Raw genomic sequence first — 26497 nt, 5'->3', positions numbered from 1 at the left:
GCAGGCAGAGTCCAAATAACCGACGTAGGAAATCCAAACATGAGAAACACTGGAAAAAGGGCTGGAACTCAAGGCACACAAACCAAGACGAACTGACACAGATGAAGGGAAGCACACAGACTATACACACACAGGTAAGGGCAGGATAACTAAACACAGGTGACACTAATTAGGGTGGAGCAAAAAATCTAAACTGGAGGGAAAAGCAAGCAAACAAAGACAGGAAGTAAAACTATATACAGTCTGAGGTTATTCCCCATCTCTCCCCCCTCATTTCCTGTCATCTCACTACTGTCAAATCTCCAATAAACGTTTAAAAATGTCCTCCAAACTATAAATAAATGGAATACTCTGATGCTAGTATAGCAGAAGGCAAAGAGACTCTACACACAAGGACACTCACACACACACACACACACACAATGTTGAAAGTAGAAGACAACTAATTAGCCGCGCTCTCATAGCTCATTTCCACTCACATTCTAGATGACAGTTTTCCAGTCCAGGCCCTTTTGTTGTCAGCACTTATAAATCCTCTTCCAACCTCATTTAGAGAGCTGACTTTAAAAAAAAAACAACCTCAAAACACAGGCTACCACTTAGTGAGAGGAGCAGAATCACATCATATAAAACAATGGAGAATCATGCAAGACCGGTGAATGTTGGAGAGTTGCAGTGTAATGCAGTGTAGGCTAATTAGTAAATGTGTATTGTGCTTTCAGATGACGTGATACTTGTTTAGAGCTGACTTCAATTGACTTTTACAAATGTACAATCACTGTGTTCAATAAATTAAATAAATACTTCACTATGCACTGGTATGAATATGACCTTGCACATAGAGAAATAAAATTCTGAAACATAGAATTTGAAAATGGCATCCGCCTTGAAGATATACATTTGTCATCAGTAAGCATAATGATCAATGACTCTAAATGCATTTAACTGTGTATCATGGAAGTAGGAAAATATTCTTATATTCTCTCTAGTGGCTGTGGTAAAAAAAAAATAAATACATACATGCACATTTATGAATACTGGAATGAGCTGAACAAGAACAGGCCACTGACTGTGGACATAAAATGACCGGCTGAGCTGATTGTACAACTAGAAAATTCACTATTATTCCCTCGAGAATATCCCTCTCATTATTATCACAGAGGCCATTTGTATCTTCATATTCTGTAAATGAGGTGTGCATTAGTGTGATCAAATATTAAACAGCAGAATAAACTCTCTGTTCTGCCTTATAATGAGTGACAGCAGCAAAATCCAGTTAAACAGCCTGACCTGTCTTTACAAAGAGAGATACAAAGCCTTTAATGTGACGTCTAATAGCCATATTAATTTTATGCTTTTCTGTCACTGTTTGGTAATCAGACACACAGCAAGTGTTTTACAAGAAACCATATCTGATGTAAAAGCCCCAAGTGGTTGCAAATAAGTTCTACTTGGCCAAGCAATTAACTGACTGGAGCGGTCAATTGGATTCCTGCTTCTGCCTTCCTGCCATCATTGCACTACTGTAAGCCTCACTGCATCAGTAACTAGGTTAGTTGTCCTACCTGTGCAATACCATAAATCTCTGAAACGCATATATTCTGCAGGATGACCCGAGACGAATGGATCTCTCAACCGCTTCTCCGATGGCTAACTCATTTGCTTTTTGACGCAGTAGTTAATTAGGCTTGACCAAGGACTCTGTCTCTTTTGGCCAACTAGCAGATCTCTGCATACTGCCTGACCTGACCATAAATAATATCTCAAGAGTTGCTGCTGGCCAGCTCTGCTGGAGATATATGGACTAGGTGGTTGCTTCAGGAGACTATGGGATACCCTTTAGGTTACAGAACAGTGCTGGGGCTTAATTATTTAATAAAGTGGTGTCATTTCTACTTTTATTGCAAAGGGATGGCTATGTTTTTTTTCCAGCCCTACCTGTCTATTTGGTATCACATAAAAATATGCAATCAGACTGCACTGATACCATTTGTGTACATGAAAATGAATACTGCTGCCTGCTCACTTGTATATGGTCCAGTCTTTTTATTACAACCTTTATGACAGACATCTCCCTAACGATTGCATAATATGCAATGCTCTTCCAATTTAAAAAAAAATGCTTTTATTGTGAACACTTTCAAATGGAAGCACTCTCCTCTGCTAGCTTTAACATTAAAGGACCTGACAGAGAGACAGAGAGAGGGCGAGAGGGAGGTGGGAGGAGGGGACAGGAGGGAGTTGTTGAGTGTCTGCTGATGGCCTAACTCAATTTCAGGGAACACAATGGAGCCAGAGGCTGATTTCCAAAAGGCAAATTGTCATTCTGAGCAGTATGGCACCTGTCTGGTGAGTTCATCTCCTGTGCGGTGGCTGTACTCGGGGGAGGAGGCCGGGACCAGAGGAAAGGAACACATTATGGTGGACCCTGCAATGGGAGGGAATTGAAAGTGAAACTGTTTGAAATGCGTTTGAAATGCATTGAAATGAATATTGGGCTGGCTCTTATGGCTGCCATTGGAATCTATTCAGAAAGGCACTCAATTGGTTTTGACCAGATTGTGTGGGTGAACAGGCGGGGATCGAGTGAATCGACCCAGACAATGATGCTGTTGCCTCGATGATGGACCGAGCACCCAGATCCCAGATCCCCAGGATTTCTACCACCAGTCCTTGTGCACTCAACCCCAACCACTCCCCCGATCACCACAGAAACACACACACACCCATTCATACACCCATCCTCCACCTCTATTATTTCTCCATCTTTCAGACTGTGGGTGTACTATCAGCTGCAGGTCCCCCTCTTCATGCAGTGCTCCAATTACAAAGCTGTCTGCACAGATTAAAGAGGCAGCCCATTTGACAGCAGCTAAACACTTCAACATACACACACAAACACACACTGTGCTGTGCAAGCAAGCAGTACATCTAACCCCATCAACGTACAGACAGAGTCATCTGCACATGTACATCCCCTGCTCTATAGCATAACAACTTACCTGACACTCTCAATGACAAATACGTACGCACACATTTGTCAGTCCAACACACTTGACCTATCGACTGTATACACACACGTACACACAAACCCCCCCAGCATACAGCAGGTGCTTGCTGCTCCTGTCTGTCACATCCAGGAAGAAACAACAAGCCATAACGAGAATGAGAGCTCCTAATTGAAGGTGCTATCTTTTTTAATTGCTGTAGAAACAATTTGCCATGGTTAAACTAGGTAGCCCTGCATGTTCAGGTGTCTACATAATCACAGCTGTCTGAAAGGTTTTCCAGCTCATCTACCTGACCTCGCTCTGTGGCAGGTATTCTAATGCTAAGACACGACTTCATCAAAGCAGGCTAATCTTCTCTCTCTTATAGTCATTTTATGTTCCCATCATTCACTCACCTGTCTCTTACATCATTATATACTTTATGTGTGAATAACTGCCTTGTTAAACAATTTACCTCAATCTTTTTAACTCTATACTGCTATGTTTAATAAATCATAGTGAAATAACATGTAGGAAACCTTTAATGCAAAAGGTATAGCTATGCATAATTATATAAATATATATATAGATGTAGATTTTATATATATAAAACTTTTGTCCTTCACCCTCCGTGGGTGGTCTCATCCTTCGAGCTCGGGTCCTCTACCAGAGGCCTGGGAGCTTGAGGGTTCTGCGCAGTATCTTCGCTGTTCCCAGTACTGCACTCTTCTGGACCGAGATGTCTGGTGTTCTTCCAGGGATCTGCTGTAGCCACTCCTCCAGTTTGGGGGTCACTGCCCGAGTGCTCCGATGACCACGGGCACCACTGTTGCCTTCACCTTCCAGGCCTTCTCCAGCTCTTCTCTGAGCCCTTGGTACTTCTCTAATTTCTCATGTTCCTTTTTCCTGATGTTGCCATCGCTTGGTATCGCCACGTCAACCACAACGGCTTTCCTCTGCTGTTTGTCCACCACCACGATGTCAGGCTGGTTCGCCATCACCATTCTGTCAGTCTGGATCTGGAAGTCCCACAGGATCTTGGCTCGGTCATTCTCTACCACCTTTGGAGGTGTTTCCCACTTTGACCTCGGGGTTTCCAGTCCATACTCAGTGCAGATGTTCCTGTACACTATGCCAGCTACTTGGTTATGGCGCTCCATGTATGCTTTTCCTGCCAGCATCTTACACCCTGCAGTTATGTGCTGGATTGTCTCAGGGGCCTCTTTGCACAGCCTACACCTTGGGTCTTGTCTGGTGTGGTAGATCTGGGCCTCTATTGCTCTGGTGCTCAGGGCCTGCTCCTGTGCAGCCACGATGAGTGCCTCTGTGCTGTCCTTCAATCCAGCCCGCTCTAGCCATTGGTAGGACATCTTGATATCAGCCACTTCAGTTATGTTCGGTGGTACATCCCATGTAGGGTTTGTCCTCCCATGATGGTCCCTCCTCCAGCACGTCTTCCTCTGTTCCCCATTGCCTGAGACATTCCCTGAGCACGTCATCTGTTGGGGCCATATCTTGGATGTACTTGTGGATCTTGGATGTTTCATCCTGGATAGTGGCTCTGACACTCACTAGTCCACGGCCGCCTTCCTTACGGCTAGCGTACAGTCTCAGGGTGCTGGATTTGGGATGGAGCCCTCCATGCATGGTGAGGAGCTTTCGCGTCTTAACGTCTGTGGTCTGTATCTCTTCCTTTGGCCACCTTATTATTCCTGCAGGGTATCTGATCACTGGCAGGGCGTAGCTGTTTATTGCCTGGGCCTTGTTCTTGCCATTGAGCTGACTTCTTAGGACTTGCCTCACTCGTTGGAGGTATTTGGCCGTTGCCGTCTTCCTTGTTGCCTCTTCGAGGTTGCCATTTGCCTGTGGTATTCCAAGGTACTTGTAACCATCCTCAATGTCTGCTATTGTTCCTTCTGGGAGTGAGACCCTTCTGTGTGGACTACCTTCCCTCTCTTTGTCACCATTCGACTGCACTTCTCAAGCCCGAATGACATCCCAATGTCAGAGCTGTAGATCCTGGTGGTGTGGATCAGTGAGTCGATGTCCCGCTCGCTCTTAGCGTATAGCTTGATGTCATCCATGTAGAGGAGGTGACTGATGGTGGCCCCGTTCCTGAGTCGGTATCCATAGCCAGTCTTGTTGATTATTTGGCTGAGGGGTTCAGTCCTATGCAGAACAGCAGTGGGGACAGAGCATCTCCTTGGTATATGCCACATTTGATGGATACTTGTGCAAGTGGCTTGCCATTGGCCTCAAGGGTGGTTTTCCACAGCCTCATCGAGTTTGCAATGAAGTGTCTTAGAGTCCTGTTGATGTTGTACATCTCTAAGCATTCAGTGATCCATGTGTGCGGCATTGAGTGTCAGAGCCACTATCCAGGATGAAACATCCAAGATCCACAAGTACATCCAAGATAAGGCCCCAACAGATGACGTGCTCAGGGAATGTCTCAGGCAATGGGGAACAGAGGAAGACGTGCTGGAGGAGGGACCATCATGGGAGGACAAACCCCTACATGGGATGTACCACCGGAACATAACTGAAGTGGCTGATATCAAGATGTCCTACCAATGGCTAGAGCGAGCTGGATTGAAGGACAGCACAGAGGCACTCATCGTGGCTGCACAGGAGCAGGCCCTGAGCACCAGAGCAATAGAGGCCCAGATCTACCACACCAGACAAGACCCAAGGTGTAGGCTGTGCAAAGAGGCCCCTGAGACAATCCAGCACATAACTGCAGGGTGTAAGATGCTGGCAGGAAAAGCATACATGGAGCGCCATAACCAAGTAGCTGGCATAGTGTACAGGAACATCTGCACGTAGTATGCACTGGAGTATGGACTGGAAACCCCGAGGTCAAAGTGGGAAACACCTCCAAAGGTGGTAGAGAATGACCGAGCCAAGATCCTGTGGGACTTCCAGATCCAGACTGACAGAATAGTAATGGCGAACCAACCTGACATCGTGGTGGTGGACAAACAGCAGAGGAAAGCCGTTGTGGTTGACGTGGCGATACCAAGCGATGGCATCATCAGGAAAAAGGAACATGAAAAACTAGAGAAGTACCAAGGGCTCAGAGAAGAGCTGGAGAAGGCCTGGAAGGTGAAGGCAACAGTGGTGCCCGTGGTCATCGGAGCACTCGGGGCAGTGACCCCCAAACTGGAGGAGTGGCTACAGCAGATCCCTGGAAGAACACCAGACATCTCGGTCCAGAAGAGTGCAGTACTGGGAACAGCAAAGATACTGCGCAGAACCCTCAAGCTCCCAGGCCTCTGGTAGAGGACCCGAGCTCGAAGGATGAGACCACCCGCGGAGGGTGAAGGACAAAGTTTTTTTATATATGAGAGAGAGAGAGAGAGAGAGAGAGAGAGAGAGAGAGAGAGAGAGAGACAGAGAGAGAGAGTACAGACATTTAAAACCCACCCTGAGAGGCTGAGATGAAGTAACTTCTACTTTTTCTTTAACATGCGTTAAAAATATCTCTGCAAACCTGAATGTCTGACAAGTGCGTCGCAGGCCAGCATAACTTAAATATTGTCGTATGTATGATCTTTCAAACCCACAAATGCAGAACACACCAGACCAGGAGACATACACACACATCCAGAAACGAGTCGGGGACATACAAGACACACCAGGGTAGGAGAGAACAACAAAGAACACAGGGCTGGGGAGGATATGGTGGCTGACTACCACAAATAAAGCTTGTTTTTTTCTGAATGCATGTTTTTTCAAGGTGTTTCATTCACCTACTATTTTTGTGGTCCTCTGATTGGGCAATTTACCTAGCATCTATGTATATATGGAACTGTAGTGATGCTTGTTCATTAACCTGATGTTTTGTCCAAATCGTCATATTAAACCTGATTAATTGATTTTTTGGACACTTGGGGGCAGCTCAACATGCTGTAAACACAACATTGACAGTAATAAGGAACTGACCTTAGTAATTTGCTATGGCTAACATGTTAGTTTTCTAACATGTTGCCTATTTATATATTCAACACAGACACATAGCAGTATTAGCATTCATTTGTCATGCCTTCCTTTTAGCTATGTTTTGGTCTCCACTAACTCCTGGGGTACATATCTTGCTCTTTATCTCCTAGATGCTTCACTAAATAATTGCTAATTTTGTGTGTCTGCTGTTTGATGCTGGGCAGATAGTGTACAGTCGGTTTCTCAGACCTTTTTTTGCTGAAAACAGCTGCTTGCTGCATCTGGAAACTAGGGTGATGAGCGCGGTAAGATTAAACCAAATCAGTAAAGTTGCGGGCTGTAAAATCAAAACAAAGAGCTGAAAGACACTAAAACACTTTGTAATGCTGAGAGGAACAGCAGAGTCTGGTGATAATTCTCTGTGAGTCCATAACTATGAGCAACGGTGCTCCAAGTACACACAATCTTTTTTTCCTCTATTGTTAATATAAAGATATTGATCACTGCAGCTTTCAAAAAAATACACCAGCAGTAAGAGAGAAAGTGTGTGGGTCTTTTTAACATGACAAAATTCATTTCTATCTGCTCTATGGAGCTTTATTATAAAGCAAATAGGCCTGTTTAAATTTAAAGTGTGTGCCAAAAAAAAAAAACAGTTACTAAAAAAAAAAGACACCCAACCTCAGGGGTTTTGCAGTAGTTGGCAACACCCTTCACCTTTTTATTCTGTTGTGAGTTTGAGTCTGTTTCTCTCTTTTTATCCCTCACTCTCTCACACACAGTTTTCATCTTTCCTGTGACTTCTTCTTTAAATAGAATCTTGAGAAAATACTTTTAAGGAAAAACTGAGTAAAAGCATGTACGTCAGTTTGTTGCTAAAATGTGTGCATTAGTGTACATTATCACTAGTGGTACAAAAAGAGACTGTTAACAGTCTGATTCAGCTTCTCGTGGGGGTAAACCTGGATTATAATCATACCAAAACCACTGAGATGCAGCAGGTAAATAAAGTTAAAGGGATTTGCACTTACAACTTTTCTGCTTCATCTGACACCAAGTATTTAGGAAATCAAATAACATTACCCCATACCAATCTTCAATGATCCACTCTGACACGGAAAAACAACAACTGACAAATGGTGTTGAGTGATCTCTGATGATGTAGTGCATTGCCTCTTCTTACCTTGAGAGAATAGGGCAGAGGAGGGTCTGTGAAGTGCTGCTCTGATGCTTGGCTGCTCATGTTCACAAGGTGTGTTGCTGTGAATAAAGTGAGACAAAGAGATTAAGAGGATGGGAGGTGGGGTCATGCATGCAGCTGGGCTAGCCCGCTGGAATACAGAGTATGAGGATTAGTTCTCCTCCTCCTCTAGACTCTGAGACTTCAAAGAACAAAAGAATATGTCTATCTAGCACCACTTATATAGTCTTAAATGTCATTGCTATGTAACTGGTGTGTAACTGCAAAATCCAACAACAGGACGTCACAGCTTCTGCCGATCTAACAAATTTTTCTTCTATTGTTCTAGTCTCAAGCTATAACCTGAACCTGAACATTCAAGTGAAATTTCCTCAACCATGAGATCCACTGCTACTCCTCATGACCTCACCATAAAATGATACACTCTAGCTTCTCTTTACACTGTGGTCTCCAATGGGTGCCTGCTAGTGCTCCAGTCATTACTACAGGTCCATTTCCTTGCTCAGATATCAGAGGCCGGGTTGTGCGGTTGTGGTAGTGAGGCTGCAGGCTGAGAGGGGTGAGCGAGGCATGTCCTGTGGGCCTCCAACCATATCATGAGCAAGCAGGGATTCTGACTACTGGAGCATGAAGTAGAAGCAGCCACACTTCATAAATCCTGCCCATTGCGACGCTGCACACAATCGGAGATGCAAAGCCCGGGGGAACAAAAGAAGTGCAGCTCTTACAGGCTGTGTTCAGCTATACAATATAGTAGTGGTCATACACCTGCATTACAGCCTACTGTCTTCAGGCAGCACAAGTATTATGTTGCTATATCTTGCTTTAGTAAACAAGTTCTGAATAATTTAAACCAATATTTGAAACTCGTGGTCTATATCTGCTTGTCACCTTGTATTGCTCATGTCCACATATACGAATTTACAATATATTCTCTCTATAATTCTGCCAGCAAAGCGTGTCCAACCTCTTGGACACAACACTAAGTTATCCCAGAGTTCCATTATGCTTCAGTCATCCATCAATCTTACAGTAATTTAAAGCTGTGAAAGCATGCACGTCCACCTTTACACCGCCTGGAAGAATAACACAAAACAGAGAAATGAACTCACTCAAGTGTTCACACAAACAGAGCTACAGACAACGACTCAAATCTGACGCTCCCTCGTTGTGAGTGAATAAATTACATGTGATTGTGCTTTGTAATGAAGGCAGCGGAGCATATTGTGCAAATGCTCTGCTTTTTAATGATTTAATTAGAGAACCTCACTCAAACTGGAGCAGAAAATTTCAACATGGAGATGAGCAAGGAGCTCTGCCAGAAAACGGCACTGCAACTCAAGATCCTGTGTTAATTGCTGCAGCAGTCGACAGATGTGCCTCACGTTTCTGCCCATTTCCTGCTTTATTCAAATTAGTTAGACCCCAAAGAACGCCAAATGTTGTCTTCCTAAACTAAATGATTTACGACCACTAAGCGGCATCGTGTCATTCTAATTTCCGACATACTCTACCCACTTTACAACGGATGCTGTCTGTGGCTTCAGGCAGCTGAGCCTGTGTTAAATCATTAACTACAGCTATCATCAACAACTGATTTGTCCCAAAATGACAAATGTAATAGGTACAACTTCCAACAACCTAACTTCAGAAGTTTCAGATCTATTTTCTTCAGCCTCAACATACACCACCAGTGACTAGACCTACTATTTTCACACCAACAGACTCCCCCCATTGCCGCAGAAAATCTCAACTTTCCAGGCGGACCTCTCCTTAATCAAACTAAACTAAAAAAAAAAAGTTCAGTAAAGTCACAGAGGCTGTGCAGTCAGTTTGTCATGTGGACCAAAAGGAGACAGCTCGATGTGTTGTAGTGCTGCCCCAGCCTGAATGCTGTGTCCCTCCGCTGACAGCAGCACAAGCATTAATCACCCAACTCATTAAGACAATTTGCACAAGTGCCCACAGCTCATAAACTCTGGAATAGACCATACTGTTTTACCTCATGAAGCATCTGCTTATTTACCTCTCAATACAGTCAACCCACCCATACATCCATTTCAGATAACACAGTGCTATAGCTGTTTATCTCCATCATCTCTATTCATAGTCTAAGTTTAAATTTTTTACCAGAAATCCTTCACAATCAGGTCTATTCCCCAAAATACCACTGCTATGCCAATCAGTAGGCCACTTAATGAACTGTAAATCTTAATAGTTTGCCTCAACTGTTGAACCACCCAAGTGATAGACACTGTTTTTTTTTCAGGTATCTTTGAACAATAAAAGACAATCTTTTTAATAACATTGGTGACCAATGAATTGCACTGAAATTGTAAACAAGGGACATACAGGAAAGAAATTGATTTTTAACATTGATGAGAGAAGTGCTCTCAAGAAGAACAAACTATCATAATGAATAAAAAATGAGCAATATATCTGTCAAGAGTGACCCTGATTCTATTGCCAAGGAGAGAAGATTGCTGGAGGTAAACTGCAGATAGTGAAGTCTAAATGCTTATCATTTCCATTAGGCAAAAGCAAAATATGTTCAAACAAAAGAACTGGCATGTTCAACTCTAGCGTCTTTAGAGTATGATGGGTGCCGACCCCAAAATCACAAAAAGTCGTCAGCACTCACAAATAAGTATGTGACACTTTTAATGCTACATTAAAAGAATATACATATTTATTTGCAAGTGCTGACGACTTCATTGGCTAAAAGGGAAATATACAAAAGACTTTGTTGGTGCTGAGCAAAGAAAGCTCACACACAAAAAGACAGCTCACACAACAGTACACTCCAAGGTCCCAGCATGAATAGACAGACTTTTCTAATGCTTCTCACTACTCCATCATCCAGGCACAGTGGGCATACTTTACATTGAAACAATATTTAATGGTCACCTTGTGGCTATGAAAAGATCTTCTGCTCACACAGACAGCCTCATGTTCTCCCAAGGCTGCAGTAAAGGGAACACTACGGGTGCTATCTGTGCCACGATCACTTGTGGGAAAGTTGAAATAAAATTTCAACAGCGGCATAACATAACCTAATAATTATTTAGTTGCTAATTAATAAATATCTTCTATCATTTGGTAGAGGCACTTTGTAATAAGTCAGAGTGAGCAAAGGCACTGGAGAAACTGCTACAAAGACTTTAAGTATCATTGCGGAAGATAAAGAGGTTTTTTTTTTTTAAATAGCAATGCCATTCTCTCAGAGTGTTGATTTGTGAGGGGCCAGACTTTTACATACTTGGAAGTGATAGCCTGCAGGTTACATGTGCAACCCAAGTTACCATGGTGATACATACAGCGTGAAAAGTGAGTCACTGCAGTGAGACCAAAAAGCCAGATGGGGTTAAGCCCAAAGTTAGTTTGCTAACCAGTAATCCTGCCTCATGGGACGTAACCCAGAAACAGAGGTGACAAAAACTCAGAGACCGACAGCAACCACTGTGGTAAAAGAGTGACAAAGACGGCTGAGGGAACATGAGGATTTAAGCCATATCAGTGACAGAGGTGAAGATAATCCTCTAACAAGCTCAGTGAGCAAGAAAGGCCAGAAATGTTTCATTGTGACAAAGTTGACCATGAGATGTTTGAACAGAGATGTAAACAAAAGCTGCTTTTCCACAAAACAACAAAACTTATCATTGAATAATTTGGAGACAAGTAATCAAAACAGTTGTGACAACAATAAAGACCTCCCTTTTAGCCCACCTTGGCCCAAGTTAAAGGAAGAGCCAGGAGCCAGTTAGCTTTGCTTAGTATAAAGACTGGAAACAGGGGGAAGCAGCTAGTTTGGCTCTGTCCAAAGGTGAAAAAAAATCTGCCCACCAGCACCTCTGAAGCTCACTAACTAACACGTTATATCTCATTTGTTTAATCTGTACAAAAACCGGGTTATAAAAACGTCAAGTTGTGGTTTTATAGGTCATTATGTGCCAAACTATTTCTCGGGTGGGTGCAGTAACTTCCTGTAGTCTCCACTGGTTGCCTGGCAACCTGACGAACTATTCTTTTAATGGACACAAAAAGAGCCCACGTAGCATGATTGCACATGTTGGCCCCACTTGCAGCCCACCTTGGCATTATTAGGAGCCCAAATGAGTAAAACAGACTTGGGACCTTTATGAAGCCAGCAGACAAGGTTTTATGGGCCCCCATGCCAGCTCATCATTCACCCATGGGTATGTTGTGGGGCCAGGTGGGGGTCCAAAATGGCTACAGGCCAGAATCTGAGCACCTGGCAAATTAATTGTTGAGACAGCATTTCTGATTAACAACTCCACAAAACCCCCAATGGTATACATCACGGTCATTCACAGATATGGAACAGTATAAATATTACAGCAGCTTTAAATCACAAATTTTCAATTTATACTCAATCTCAAATACTGTAAAACCTGCCATATATGAACCAAAAGTGTACTGTAAGTGCAAGGCTCACAAAGTCGAGGTGTGTGTGAGCCTGGTGCTTATTGTGTGTGTGTGTGGGGGGGGGGGGTAGTCCAAACCTTACAATCCAGCCCCCTGTGCAATTTTCACGGAGGCTGGGTTTCATCAGATTTTGTATTTTAGACCTATTGATTATCTGCAGTGAGGGGGCTCTGTGACAAAACCTCAGCAGGAGTCCTCCATCTGCAATGAGCCATGTGCCAAATACAGCATCTCTCTCCCTCAAACACACACACGCTTGTTCTGCTGTGTTAAGGCTTGACCGGTTATGAGAGAGTGATATAGGAATATGCTCACTAATAAAAGCAGTAAAGCTCATGCTGGTAGGCCTATTGGTTCTTTTATGGGATTATCCAGTCTGCTGTGAATCAACAAAATCATTCACAGCGCAGCTTTATTTTACCACATAACATTTAAAGCCGTCTTTCCTCTGTTATTCTGTATGTTTCATTTGAAGGTTTCAATCACTTAGCTGATCGATATACACCTTTAGTAAGGCCCAGAGTCTGTAGTCCACTCTTCCTAATCGATTCTTATCTCCCTGACCTTTGTGTCTCCTGTAGACATGCAGGTACAAACACCTTGGAGAGCAGCACGTAGCACCTTACTGACCAGACTATTGGGCACACAGATTAGAAAAAGTCGAATTAAGTTTAATGTTTATGCTCTCAATTATTAATTGTGACCGCCGGGAGCTTAGATGAAGATAAAAAGACTTTACCTTCAGATTGGATACCAGCACCTTCACTCAATAGTTTGATGGAACGTGACGTCCATCTAGTGGCAGGAAGAGAAACAGCTACCCATGGACGTCACTGTCGTAAAAAAGCAGCGTGTTGCCGCATCGCTTGACGGCAATTTGCAATTACAAAATTCGACATGGCGTCCTCATTGATTTGCAGCGAAACCCAGAGCAGGTACTGTAAATGAGTGAAGTTTATTCATGAAGACATAGCCCGTGGACTTAACTGTCATGTTTGAACGAATGTCTCTCATTAGTTCACTACGAAACGACTTGTAAATGACACGTTCTGCTGAATGTCAACCTTCTGTTAGCTAGTAGACGTGCAAACTAACAACTGGGATTTTGTCACTCCCATTTCAGGGTGAGTTCAGTGCTAAACAGAGATGTGAAGCAGTATGGAAAGAAGTACATGTTTGACTGCAATGAAGAGACATGCTGGAACTCAGACCAGGTAAAACTACAGCTGTGACCCAGTTTCATACTACATACTTCTTGTATACAGTATGTATTATATGCTGTCATAGAATTATGTTTTTGCAGTTACTATATAGGAAAGTAACATACTTAATCGTTTCATACTACCAGGACATTATAATATTCAAACTGCAACTTTAGAATTACACTTAATCTCATACAGTTTCTACTTTAACTTCAACACTAAGATCATAGTTCCTGAATCTGTTTCACCACCATCCACATTGTTTTAATATTTTTATAGCTGTGAGCAGCTCCTTTTGTGCATTATATTGTGGGAGACTAGTGTACATCAACAGCACACTCAACTGCATACTGACTGTTTTGAGTAACATTTATTTTGTCAATTTTCCAGTGTGAACACACTAGAGATTCAAAACCTATTTACAATTCCTATGTAGTATGGAATAGAGAGAAACAAATATACTCAAAGACTTCTCACAGGCCCCTGGGTGCTGTACTGTTCATGTCACAGTGAGTCATCATTAATATCATATGTTTGACAGGGTGAATGTCAGTGGGTGTCTCTGGAGTTCCCCCAGTCTGTCAGGGTGTCAGAGTTAAAGGTCCAATTCCAGGGAGGCTTCTCAGCAAAAACATGCAGACTAGAAGGTAAAACCCAGAGAGGACATTTTCCAACTGTAAGCCTCATCTCAAATGGTTTCCTGATGTGATTATCCACCGCCTTCTCGTTTTGCTGTTTCCCATTGCAGACAAGACGTTAGGTGTGACAAGGTAAGAAAAATTATTTTCCACTTGTGCTTTTCTGCAGGTTGCCCAAAAGATGGAGACTTTACAGTGATCAGCCATTTTTATCCAGAGGACAACAACTCTCTTCAGATATCCTTCAGGCTTAGTATGCAGCATTTGACAGAGACGATTTGATTGATTACAGGGTAAATTCTGCTGTATAAATGAGACCAACCCTGTAAAGGATTTCTTTAATTCAATGCTAAATAAAGGAGCAAAATTTTAAAATAATACAACTTATATTGTCTACACATCATTATTTACCAGTAACTGTCAAGGTAGCTATAAATGTTACATCTAACCATTTATTTAACTGCATTAATCATAGTTTACAACCAATGATGATGTGTGCCATAAATAATCTTTAGGCTTAAAACTACTGTATCAGACAAACATTAAAAATTCACTCAGTCAGTCTACACCAGGATTATTACCGCAGCTGACGCTGTACCTGTCACTCTAGGTCTGCAGTATCAGACAATATTTTCCTGGACATGCTTTTCATTATTACCATGCTTATCTTGTTCTTAACTCCACACCCACAGCTTTCCCATACAGGAGGCCCCTAAAGTGGACAAAGTAAAAATAATGTTTGAGAATAGTGCCGACTTTTTTGGGAGGATTATTGTTTATTCCTTGGATGTCCTTGGGGGGAAAACCTCATGACCACTATTTTTTAAAATCCTCTCATGAGAGAGGAAATGACCCCTGAGTAAAGTACAGGATGCAGGATGGTGCAGTGGCACTTGGGAAACATGTCATCCGTACTGCCGCGTCGTGAACTGATGTGAATGAGGCCTTTTTTGGTATGGGCGCTTTCAAGGATCTGTCAAGCCATCTCACTTTTGATTACTCAAACACAGAAGGCTTGGCATGGAGTCTGAGTTTTAATTGCAGATTTAATGGGTTTCTTGTGATTATATAATTTGTTATCATGCTCTCTATATTTATGTTGTGCCTTTTGAGTTGAAGCGCCATTCCAGTGGAACACACAGTATAAAAATAAATTTTTATTAAAACTTGTTCAGTCCTTTTTTCTGCTGTCCTTCAGCCAAACAAAATAATTCTGCTGCACAACTGTCACATTTTTGTACAAAGTTTTTGTACATTGTAATGCATACAAATGGAATAAACTGTTTATAAAATAACAAATGCAGTTTACTCAGTGTAAATGTCTCTGCATATGTACTGGTCTATAACAATGACTTGTTATTGTGTCAGAGGTCCTAGCCATCTCACCACAGATGATAGCTGGTTGTAGATTTGAGATCAACTGTGTCAGACTGTCCTGTCCATTTATTAATTTTAACTAGTGTCATGTTGGTGGCTTGTAGAGTTTCAGAATATGGTCCTCCAACACTTTCTGAACTAGGAAACAAAAGAAATGAAAATGTTTATTCAGCAAAACATTTTTAGTAGCCTCTTATAAAAAGAAAATGTATTTGTCAGGTGTAAGAAGACAATACGTACTCTTTTTGTGTCCAAGGGCAACAGCTAAGGCCATTGGACTGTACCCAGAGTCAGACTCGATGGTCATGTCTGCCCCTTTGGCTGCAAGAGAGTACAGCAATGGAAATTAATAAAGCATTCAAACAGAATTTGCTAGAATTTATCATGACTTTACATCATAGACATGCAATGTACCTAAGAGTGCCTCTACACATTTGATGTGGTTCCCTCGTACAGCATATAGAAGAGGAGTCCCACCATTCTGAGATTAAAATATGAGTGTTCATGAATAACAAAAAAATCACATTGTAGTTATAGTTCAATGTTTAATAGACTTTTTCGGCCATGCAATGATATGTCTGACATAAAGAAAATCATTATGTACCCAGTCATAAGTGTTGATGTCTACTCCATGACTGAGAAGAGACTCAACAATGTCCACATAACCTCCAGAGCTGGCCAGTGTCAAGGCACTCTCTCGCTCCCTGGCAATTGTTTTGGGGTCTGCGCCCTAAAACAAAAATCCCAATAAACATCGGTGAGATTGCATTTTGTCTTAATAGGATGCGCATGTCTTTCTGGACAGCAGTCGCTTATTTCTAACCTTTTCTAAGAGAAAATCCACCACTGCTTTCTCTCCAAACGCTGCTGCCCACATGAGAGGCGTAAAGCCCCGTTCATCCTGTCTGCTGAGCAGTGAACTGTCTGCAGAGTAAAACAGGCCACAACCCATCAGAAGGGATTTTGTACAATTTAATGCCGGACAAAATCTGTATTGTGTTATACTGCTTGGTGTCTGACAGTGACTTCCAGATTCCTCACCTTTACTCAGGTGTGCAGCCACTTGTGAAACCTCGCCTTGAGCCGCCAACTGGTGTATGGACAGAGCTGATGGAAAATAAAGTCTTAATAACTTAATATGCTCAAGACAATGAAAATACAATGACTGCTTGTCTAACACACCATTTTGTTAGCACTTTGCCACCAGAGCATCTTCGCCAGTACTTACAATCTAATGTTGCTGGGCGTACTGTAACCTCATTCCCACGCTGCTTGTTGGTCAGAGTGGTGGAGTGTTTGAACAAACCCTCTTCATCCACATCCATGTTCTCTGGAGACACTGGCCCGATCAGATGAACCGCAGCCATGTCAGTGGAAGCAAGATATTCACCGTTTAATTGGTTATTGTAAGACTGCAAACATCGGGTGACTGCAGATGTTACCCAGAAAGAGATACATTATATCAAGAAAGTGATCACTGATAGAAAGCTAATATTAAAAGATAAAATACAATAGGCACAGGTACCATTGGACCTCTCATCTCTGGACTCGGAGGGACAAACATTAGCGTTACATGACTGAATATTTTGGCCATCTGCAACCTCTTCATCACCTCCGGCCTCCATGATCACTGCAATAAAAACAAGACACGAACTACTGAATAATGTGGTACTGCCATCAAGAAAAAGTAGCCAAAATTAGTTTATAAAGCAAATTACATTGTCCACTCACCACATCCAGCCTCACAGTCTAATTTGCGCTAACTTCCTTTTGGGAAAACTGAAAGTAAATTATTTCAAATCACACGATGGATCTTGCGGGCCATCGAAGTGTACCGAGAGACCTTACTGATCGCTCAGTTGATTAGCTATTCAATGAATCAATTATTTTAACAAAATAAATGAAAACACGTTTGATTCAACCCGCGTAACGTATCACAGCATTTGGTACTGTTTGAAGGAAGAACTATTTTTTTTATCGATATTTCTGTCCGGAATATTGTCGTGTGGCACATGACAACAAAAATACGGAAGAAGCAAGAATCAGCTGACACAATTCGCCTACAGCTGCATTGTGTGATCCCTTTCTGCCTGTAATAACCAGCTTGCATTATGGAGGACCAGGAGATGCAACTGAAAGTCAGACGAGGTAAAGATCAGCGAAATAAACGTTGCAACTAAGCTAGTAGCTGTTAGCTCACCTTAGCCGCTAAGCTAATGCTATGCCAGTGGTGTATACATCGCCATTTGTCCATGTCCCAAACTGTTGGATGTTTCCCTCCGTTTTTTGTTTTGTTTTGTTTTTCTAACACGGGTTGTGTATTCAATGCATTTGTCTGTACTTTTTGGATTTTACAGTGAGTGACAAATTCACGGAGAGCATGTACGTCCTGGCTAACGAGCCGTCAGTGGCTCTCTACAGACTGCAGGAACACGTCAGAAGGTCCCTGCCTGAACTGGTGCAGCACAAGGTAATCACCCTGTGTCGTATTGTTGGAGATAAGACCTACATGTAAAACAACTTGGACATTAAAGGGAAAATAAACCTCAAAAAATAATTTACATCGTGCTACTCCAGTAACCTCAGACAGGAAAATGTGCATCTAGAAACAGAAATCTGTCCCTAATCTGCCAATCAAAGCATCAGGACTAATTAACTAATTAACCTGGGGTTGGCGTATTCACAGCTTGTAATAAGAAAATGTCATCATATCTCAGTAAAAAAGTCACACTTCGTAATCAGAGTCATTTCAGCTATCAGAGCGTTTCGACTCACAAAGATGTGAATGCCACAAAATAGTGGGTTGTTCATGTGGACTGTTATAATGAACACGGTAAACAACACAAGTCTGTTCCCCTGCTCCTTATTTTAACTTTAGATGACATCTTCAGTATGTCCCTGCTATTCAGTTAAATGGCAGCGTTATCTACATTAATAAGTTAAAACTGAGGCACACAATAGAATACAAGAAATAATGTATGAATTCAGCTTTAGCCTGTATTTTCTCTAACTGGGTTTGGTTGCTGTTGCTGCCTTTGCGTTTGTTGTTGAAGTTATCATCCACTTTCAAATCAGAAGAAGCATTAGCCGTGGAGATTGTGCGTTTGGTGGTAAAACGTATGCTTTGCTGTCAAATGCTCTGGAAACTGTGTAGTGTAATTAAACACAAACAGCGACACCTACATTATACTATGTAGGTGTACTCTTTCTCGTGAATATTTAATGGTTGTATTTTCTGCCATTCCTCATACAGACAGACATGCAGAGCTGGGAGGAGCAGAGTCAAGGAGCCATCTACACTGTAGAGTATGCATGCAGGTGAGAGGAAGCATAGACCTGCTGTACATATTTGCAGAATCCTGCTGTCATGACTGTTTACACTTCTCATTGATCTGTTGGTTTTTGCAGCGCCGTGAAGAGCATGACAAACAGCAGCATGTATTTCAAAAACATTGATAGCCTCCTGCGTCAAGCCATCAGCATGAAGGAACAGATTAGCAACTCTCAAGGACGCAGGTAGGCGGCAGCAGTGAACATGTTCACTGAGACACAATGGTGTCAGTGTAGGGGTGGGAAAACATGCCATTGTTTGAGATTCTAATGGTATTACATCAAAGTATAATCCTTCCAGCACTGTTTTAATAGTGACTATCGCTTGTTTGGAAACTTGTATGCAAATGCAGTGCCTGTGGGTATGAGAGTTTTGACAGGTTAATTATGAATGACAGCAATAAGAAAACATCTCTGCAAAGCCTGTATCCAGGATCTTTTCCTCAGTCTTTTGGAAGAGGGACACCATTGGAAGTGGTTTTCATACACAATTATCTAAACAAACCAAAAATAGTCACTGACATAATTATTGTCAATATTTGAACAAGCCAGAGAAGTCTTGGTCATATCACCCACCCCTACAAAAGTGTCAATGATCCACTTGTGGGTCCTTCTACTTTCACATTTTCCTAAATCTCTTTACTTATTTCAGAGTAAAATGAGTGAAATCAGTGACTCAGTGTCAGGAGTTTTATCCTGTTTGTATTAATTCTTTGCTCCACATCATACCTTTTGTTCATGTGTAACCTTTGTTTCTGTTTGTTTTATTTAATCCTTCATGTATAATAATTTATATCAGTTCATATTTTGGGACATCTGCTAATACAACTTGTTTTTTCCTTTCAGTTTACGCCAATTTATTTCCCCAATAACTGCAAAATATTTGTCCGGCCTGTTCTGAACTTTTTGTAGTTAATGGGAGCTTCATGTTTTCTGTTTTATTTGTTTGTGCTGTTTCGTGTTTCCCACTGACACCTGCATGAAGCTTAAGTGATCATATCAACCCCTCTCCCAGTCCATTTGTCTCTGCTCCACATGCCCCCTCCACTTCCTCATGACCTCTGGACAGAGGTGTCCAAGGTTAGTAGTTCCTCCAGACATGATATAATCACATTCATGCCTGTATTTTGACATAACATCTTTTTGTCAGAAATGATGGAAATGTGCATTTAAATGACATTTAAAGTTAACTGGTTTTTGTGAACATTATTTTAATGTCTTATTCAGGTGTCAAAAAACATCCTAAAATGTGTTTTCTAAAATTAATTAATTTAAGGTTGATATGAAATAATTTTGAACAACACATAACAAAACACATCTGCACATTGTGCGCAAACATTTGGCAAAAAGCCACCATATACAGCAGAATAAAGTATTTACATTATTACAATGAAAGCTATACATTTGCCAGATTGATACTTGGGCACCATTGGTGTGTGTGAGATTTAAATCATGTTCATTCATACAAAACACTACAAATTATACAAAGGTTGTGCTCAGTATGTTCAAATCCAATTTTAAAAATGCTTTATAATCTGAACAGGAGAAATCAGTTGATGAAGGTGAAAACTTAGGTATGTTTCTTAATCTCTGTCCCATGTTGTCTGCAACCAGTCAGGATAAACATGCTGAGTGTAAAAAGGTACAAACCGACAGTTCTATGGCTGTCTGAGATGACACTTGTGTTAGCAGTTCTCTTGTGACATACTTAAAGGTCACCAGGGCCTTCACCCACGAGCTCAGCTTCCTTTATGTCACACAAGAGTAGAGTCTTTTGCGGAAATCCCTGACTTGCGTGCAAGGACACTCCTCATCTCATTGTTGACCCCATTCCAGGGTTTAGCCTGGGCCTGCAGTAAACCAGATTCAGTAGACAGGGTCCTGTGCATTCGGGGACAACTGCCGCCACTGCTGTAGCCGTCTTTATCGCTAACGTGGCCCTGGGAACCTCCAGCAGGGGAGTACTGCTGCTGCTGGTATTGTTCTCGTTGTCGCGGGTTGCCACATTGAGGGTAGGAGATTGGATGCTGGAGGTGAGACTGGCTGCGGTGCATCCGCGGTTTGTCCACGCCAACTTTGAGCTCGCAGGGTCGGGAGACAGGTGTGCTGCTGCTTCCGTGCTCGTTCTGGTAGAGGGTGTCGAGGTGGTCGCTGTGATAGTGCTTGGCACTATGGGAAGCTTTGACCAGAGAGTGGATCACAACGACCAGTAGGATTAAGATCCCCGAGGAGAGTACGCAAGCGCTTGCAATGCCTGTCTCCACCTCAAATATCAGGAGCATAAAGATGGACATTGCTGCCAAGGAAGAGAAGAGGGTGATAGAAAAACAGATTAATATACACAGAAACACTAACTGAGCAGCAAATAATGTTCATTGGTTATTTGGTTCATCTGTAATGGGCCAAATAACTTTAAACAAAAGACCTTTGAAGTTGTTATTTTTACTTGTGTCTCGGTTTGCTGCTAGTTTCCCAATTTTTGCTTCATTGTTATTTTCACATTTTTCCACATCACAGCAATTGGATCCTTTCCAAAAATGTATTTAGTTTTGTTGAAATGTCATCTAAAGGCTAGCTGCTCTTAGCTGAGTTGTCCTATGTTTATCTCCAGGAAAAGGACTATGGACTCAGGCGTGCTAAAGGAAGGGGGAGAAAAGCACAGCTCTGGGATATGATGTGACTTCCAGACTTGGTGGCGTTGCTTCTACAGTCCCTCGCTCTACTACCCTTTTGATTGAGACTGAAGTGGGGTCATAAGGGCGACACCTCCTCATCACAATGGAGTGACTGCCTCCAGTGACACCCCCCCACCACCACCACCACCACAGTACAAGCCGCTCAGTGGAACAGAGCACCACAGCGCTGCCAGGTTCAGCATTAAAAACACTTAAGTCATGGACGCTGCTCAAAGAATGCATTGTTCTCTTGGACGCGCTGGACGGACCAGAGAGAAAGCAGCCGTGTTGGTTTCGCCTCTGCTGTTGAAAATCCACTGCACGGCCAATGTTTTGGACACAAATTTTCAGGTTTTTGTGAGTTTGTTGTTAAAAACCCCCTGCATGCAAATGATAAAAGCTTAACACATGTACACAGGGAAAACATACAAATGTGTGCTAGAAGGCAGTAACAGGTGCCAAATTCTAACCTGTATTTCAGGTTCAATCTCACATGCCAGATTGGGCATCTAGGATCTTAAAAAATAAGAATCTTATTTTTCACTCTTTCGCTCTTACCTGCCAAATAGACAGAAACCCCCAGGCAGAACAGTCCCATGGCCACATGTCGTACAGCTCTGCTATCCAAAAGGAACCAGTCTGCTCTGGAAACAAATGTCTTATGTTCAATGTCGTGGCTCAGACATGTTTACACTTGTAACGTTGCTACTTCAGTTTTCTCATCAGTGCATAAATGAAGCATGCAACATCATTTCTGTGTTTACAAGTTTCTTTTGTTTCAGTTCATTGCACCTTTTTGTTGTTGTTGTTTTTTTTTGCAAGTCCTAAAACATTTGTGCATTGATTATTCGGGTAAGTTTAAATGCTAGATATTTTGTAAAGCTCATTATTATTCACATTTTCTTAGAATGTCCCCTCTGTCAGTAGGGAGGTCCTGGGGTATGCTGCTGGATTTGTAAACCGACGTGGGAAAGGGCCAGATAGAGGCCGTGTGCTGGGTGCATAATGAGAGGAAGGCCATTGTTTAGATGGGATTCATAGGGGTTGAGAGGTGGGGGTCGACCAACAACATTGCAGTGCGGGCCTCTGCACTCTGACGCATAAGGAAGGCCCTTTTATGCTTCTGAAACTATGTTTTCTTTTAATGAAATGTAATACAGGCAACCAGGATCCGCTGTGATTTACAGAGAACAATTAAAGAAGATTGTGTGGGCACAGGCAGAAACACATACTAAACAGATTAAATGTTATTTTCCACTTAAAGCAAGTGTTATACGCTGACTGTGTGACCAGACAATATGACCATATATAGGATGTAGTGCAATGCAGTGCCTTTCTTAAAACGTTATGTTTTTGGAAGGCACCTGGGGTATTATTTGAGGCTGTACTTTGTAGTGGTGTTGTTTTGCTAGTCTGCCTTATATTGAAAGTTATTACATATTACTTTGCTTTTCTCATTTACCTTTACGGACACACATAGTCCACAAACTACAGCCTCAAAACTTAGAATAAAGTTGAATTAACATCTCTCCAGCATAGTGTCAACAACAGTTCAAAATAAAGTTTGAACTGGTAGGATTTATTACGAGGTTGTCTGAGATTGTATTACGTAGAACAGAGGTTTCTACTTTCCTCGTCATTCATTGCACTTCAACATCTAGTTAAAGTGAATTGAAATGCTAAATTGTAGTGTAACAGTCACACACGTAAGCTGAGCGGTGACCGTTATACAACAATATCCAATGTTTGCTAATATTAGCTAAGATTAGCCACTAACGCTACTGGTCATACCAAGACAATAAGGCTGTACAGCAAAACTCCTGAGTGTATTGAATTGAGCCAGGGTGGGGTTTATTGCTTATAAATTCAACTTTTTATTTGTTAGAGACATATTATGTTTTTTTCTTCTTTTAAAATGTACATAGTCTTGCTTTAAAGGTCGCTTTACTGCGTAAGTGGCGATTTGCAGGTGCGTACTAATATTGTAATTAACTGTAATGCGATCACAGGTGCGTTTAAACCTTCAAACGTGACCCAGCCTATCAGAACTGACCGGAGCTATCTGTTTCTGGACAATTTGGATCAACGGCAGCATAATACAAGTGAGTGAAGCGGCTGACAGGGCTGCCGCAGTTTCAGGTGTTTTTTTTTATTAACTGCGTTACATGCAGGCTAAATACCTTTCAGTATCCTGCTCTCCTCTGCAGACCTCCGTTGAAAAATAGCTGTGGAGCAGACACACCACCACAGAGCTTAAGTTAAGGGTGAGGGACAGAGCAGAGAGCACCGTGGAGACGGGCAGCAGGACTACCCAGACATGAGCAGGAATAACCGAGGAGGTGGACGATGGAGACTCCTTCACTGCCGTCTGCTGAGACTGAAGCTGGAAAATCAAAATGACCGATAAAACAGACATGATGGCCGATAAAATTCCCAGTAAAGACAGAACTATTAGAGACCGCTGGCTGTACTTGAGCGTCATCTTTATCCTAAATCTCCGGCGGTCAGGTTTCTCCAGAGTAGGTATAAAAAGTTTCCCTTTCCCGGTCGAACTTTTTAAACACACTTCTCCGGCGATCCTAAACTCCCCAAAAGTGCGCTGGCATTGCAGTGTGTATAAAACGTTTTCGTCAGTGATGAATAGTTTCCTCCCCAACATGGATTTTTGCAGTAGCTGTTTGCCTGTTGTGGCAGAGCGCCCCGCTGCCCGGTCTGAGCATGTGATGTGCTTTAAATCCCCAGATTAAAAACTTCGCAACAACAATGGACTTTTTCTCTTGGATCCTCGGAAACAATGCGTTGACGTGCTCCTCAGAGCTCACTGACTAAACACAAAACACTGGGACAGAACAAAGGACAGTAGAACAGTGCAATCCCACTACTAAATTAATATAACTTGCACCTAAGTGAACTATTAAACTGCCTTCTTATGATGTGTGAATTGCACAAAAATTATATTGAAAGCATTATCTTCTAGGGCCTACTCCAAAGGAAAAACAGACCTGAAATTACTTAAATATGTCCTTGTGGATTGGAACCCACATTTTATTTGCTGCCATGGCAGTGGGCTAATAGATTAACCTACTTCTTATGCTGTCATGTAGCCTGGTATCCTCATAAAGTGATTAAAGGATTACAATAGCTCTTTTCAACAGGCTATTTGTTCATATGTCTTACACTAAAAGAAAGACGCTAATACGGAAATGTGCTTCATAAAATAAAGCAAAATCAAATGTGACTCCAAAGTCCAAAAAGTCCTAAAGTTGTTCCTGTGCAAAATGAGACCATGGCAGGTGTACATTACAGCTAACGTTTGAGGAATTTGCAGCAGCGGCGGCCACCTTAGCTAACCCCTCTTCATTGTAGAATACCCCTTTTATTCTTAGTGCAGCTCCTCAGATTCTCCGAATCTAATTAACTTTTCACTAGTTGCCGTGGAAACACAGCTTACCAGGGATGAACTTTTTCACTTTTCATGGCACCCACTTATTTTACAATCATCTAAACTGTCACCTCTGCCTTTTCTTTTGTCTTGCTTGTTCAGTATCTGCCTCAATTAATAGAATTAATATCAAACATTCATTATATATACACTTCACATTCAGGCTATCACTGCTGGACCGCAAACACCTTGACATACTTAAAGACTGTGACTTGTATTGATGCCTTATTGTTCTGTTAGAGGTAGGGGTTTGGTGGTGGTGGTTGGGGAGGGGGTTAAAGGTGCAACCCTTATTCTGTTGAGATGTAGATAAGACTGTAACTATAAAGGTACACAATGTGAACAATTGCTCTCACACATGTACGCTGACCAGAGAGGCTATTTCTGAATTCGACAGCCTCACCACATGCTCTAAAAGGGTCGAGGCTGATCTTGTCGAAAGCAGAAGTGAGAAGTTTCAGGAAAATGAAAAAAAGAAATGGACGTGATACGGAAAGTTCTCAAAGGCACCTTTATCTCTCTATACTTTCTGCTTCATGGCTCTTGCCCTATGTGTTTATTAGTAATATTTAATAACTGTGGTTGCAATTCAGCCCTCAGTCTCCGGCTTGATGGAGCTCTCACAGCGTTTAGAATAAAAATATGAAGAATACACTTGCATAAACACCACACTGAGGAAAGATATAAGTCCCTCTTAGCTGCAGGTGATTAGCTTGCTGTATTTACAGGTGGGGGTTTGCACTATTCTCTGTCGGATTGATGGGACCCACGCAGGTGAATCCTGGAGGTGTAGGCTGTGGCAGTCTGCAGGGATGTTGCTAACTATTGCATCAGATGCACAGTTTGAGTTACCTCTCAGGGATCTCAAACTGTGTGTGTTTGTGCGTATGTAGCTCTATGTGTCTTGTGTGTTGATGTGTTTGCCTGTGTGTGTGTGTGTGTGTGTGTCAGAGAGAAACAGAGTTGTTGTCTACACTTCCACAGATGATCTGTGCTAATAAATTCTCGCTATATTATTTTTAGGAGTACATTGTGTCACATCCCAAAAATAGTCAATAATGCAGCTCATGCAGTGATTCAGTTATTACCTCTAAATATATCTATTAAGCTGACAGCATGTCTGTTTTCCATTAGTGTCTTAGCTTTGCTCTTCTCAGCATTTAATTTCTCCCTTTTTTCCTTTACCTCTGTCACCCCATTCACTTCCATTAGTGATACCCAGGGATAGTTAATAAACAGGCATAATAACAGCAA

At 42.0% G+C, this 26497-nt stretch overlaps 4 protein-coding genes and 1 long non-coding RNA gene across 18 annotated transcripts; 2 read left to right on the top strand and 3 right to left on the bottom strand.

Moving 5' to 3' along the window:
* Positions 1-13418, bottom strand: LOC122877397. 2 transcript variants are annotated; one of them, XR_006378241.1, is made up of 4 exons: positions 13319-13418; positions 13085-13213; positions 8116-8192; positions 1-2428 (listed from the first exon to the last, which is right to left on the bottom strand). It is a non-coding gene; the product is annotated as an uncharacterized LOC122877397 (long non-coding RNA). The 2 variants fall into 2 exon arrangements; XR_006378240.1 differs by lacking the exon at positions 13085-13213 and having other exon boundaries at positions 13319-13388.
* On the top strand, positions 13366-15588 carry LOC122877395 (nuclear receptor 2C2-associated protein). The gene is made up of 5 exons (XM_044198894.1): positions 13366-13514; positions 13703-13793; positions 14323-14428; positions 14589-14656; positions 15110-15588. Exons 1-5 carry the CDS (start codon positions 13477-13479, stop codon positions 15230-15232), a joined length of 426 nt encoding a protein of 141 aa, XP_044054829.1. The 5' UTR covers positions 13366-13476; the 3' UTR covers positions 15233-15588.
* On the bottom strand, positions 15564-18154 carry rfxank (regulatory factor X-associated ankyrin-containing protein). Of its 12 annotated transcripts, none has more exons than XM_044198881.1 (10): positions 17997-18154; positions 17528-17575; positions 17322-17449; positions 17025-17225; positions 16838-16903; positions 16620-16720; positions 16401-16526; positions 16211-16277; positions 16037-16117; positions 15564-15929 (listed from the first exon to the last, which is right to left on the bottom strand). In XM_044198881.1, the coding sequence occupies exons 2-10, from the start codon at positions 17530-17532 to the stop codon at positions 15802-15804; spliced, it is 903 nt and encodes a 300-aa protein (XP_044054816.1). In that variant the 5' UTR covers positions 17533-17575; positions 17997-18154; the 3' UTR covers positions 15564-15801. The 12 variants fall into 12 exon arrangements, with proteins under 12 accessions (XP_044054816.1, XP_044054819.1, XP_044054818.1 ...); XM_044198884.1 differs by having other exon boundaries at positions 17322-17426; XM_044198883.1 differs by lacking the exon at positions 17528-17575 and having other exon boundaries at positions 17322-17426.
* Positions 17803-22552, top strand: borcs8 (BLOC-1 related complex subunit 8). Of its 2 annotated transcripts, XM_044198896.1 has the most exons (6): positions 17803-17944; positions 18154-18266; positions 19050-19114; positions 19205-19312; positions 20112-20206; positions 21738-22552. In XM_044198896.1, exons 1-5 carry the CDS (start codon positions 17908-17910, stop codon positions 20182-20184), a joined length of 396 nt encoding a protein of 131 aa, XP_044054831.1. In that variant the 5' UTR covers positions 17803-17907; the 3' UTR covers positions 20185-20206; positions 21738-22552. The 2 variants fall into 2 exon arrangements, with proteins under 2 accessions (XP_044054831.1, XP_044054832.1); XM_044198897.1 differs by lacking the exon at positions 20112-20206.
* On the bottom strand, positions 20318-25437 carry tmem221 (transmembrane protein 221). The gene is made up of 3 exons (XM_044198880.1): positions 23982-25437; positions 22360-22445; positions 20318-21422 (listed from the first exon to the last, which is right to left on the bottom strand). Exons 1-3 carry the CDS (start codon positions 24458-24460, stop codon positions 20881-20883), a joined length of 1107 nt encoding a protein of 368 aa, XP_044054815.1. The 5' UTR covers positions 24461-25437; the 3' UTR covers positions 20318-20880.
* Between the last annotated feature and the right edge of the window lie 1060 nt (positions 25438-26497).

The sequence above is a fragment of the Siniperca chuatsi genome, linkage group LG6 (assembly GCF_020085105.1).
Source record: "Siniperca chuatsi isolate FFG_IHB_CAS linkage group LG6, ASM2008510v1, whole genome shotgun sequence".
Classification (NCBI taxonomy): domain Eukaryota; kingdom Metazoa; phylum Chordata; class Actinopteri; order Centrarchiformes; family Sinipercidae; genus Siniperca; species Siniperca chuatsi.
The sequence above is the reverse complement of the archived record's forward strand: the minus strand, read 5'-3'. Positions and strand labels throughout refer to the sequence as shown.

Coding starts and splice junctions, on each gene's coding strand:
- tmem221 (XM_044198880.1), bottom strand. CDS start 24,460: ATGTTGGGGAGGAAACTATTCATCACTGACGAAAACGTTTTATACACA. Junction 22,446..23,981: donor GGAGAGCAGGATACTGAAAG/GTATTTAGCCTG, acceptor ATTTGTTTCCAG/AGCAGACTGGTTCCTTTTGG. Junction 21,423..22,359: donor GGTTTCTGTCTATTTGGCAG/GTAAGAGCGAAA, acceptor CTTCCTTGGCAG/CAATGTCCATCTTTATGCTC.
- LOC122877395 (XM_044198894.1), top strand. CDS start 13,477: ATGGCGTCCTCATTGATTTGCAGCGAAACCCAGAGCAG. Junction 13,794..14,322: donor CATGCTGGAACTCAGACCAG/GTAAAACTACAG, acceptor TATGTTTGACAG/GGTGAATGTCAGTGGGTGTC. Junction 14,429..14,588: donor AAAAACATGCAGACTAGAAG/GTAAAACCCAGA, acceptor GCTTTTCTGCAG/GTTGCCCAAAAGATGGAGAC.
- rfxank (XM_044198881.1), bottom strand. Junction 16,904..17,024: donor ACGCCCAGCAACATTAGATT/GTAAGTACTGGC, acceptor ATTTTCCATCAG/CTCTGTCCATACACCAGTTG. Junction 16,278..16,400: donor ACATCAACACTTATGACTGG/GTACATAATGAT, acceptor TTTTAATCTCAG/AATGGTGGGACTCCTCTTCT.
- borcs8 (XM_044198896.1), top strand. CDS start 17,908: ATGGAGGACCAGGAGATGCAACTGAAAGTCAGACGAG. Junction 17,945..18,153: donor GCAACTGAAAGTCAGACGAG/GTAAAGATCAGC, acceptor TGGATTTTACAG/TGAGTGACAAATTCACGGAG. Junction 19,115..19,204: donor ACTGTAGAGTATGCATGCAG/GTGAGAGGAAGC, acceptor TGGTTTTTGCAG/CGCCGTGAAGAGCATGACAA.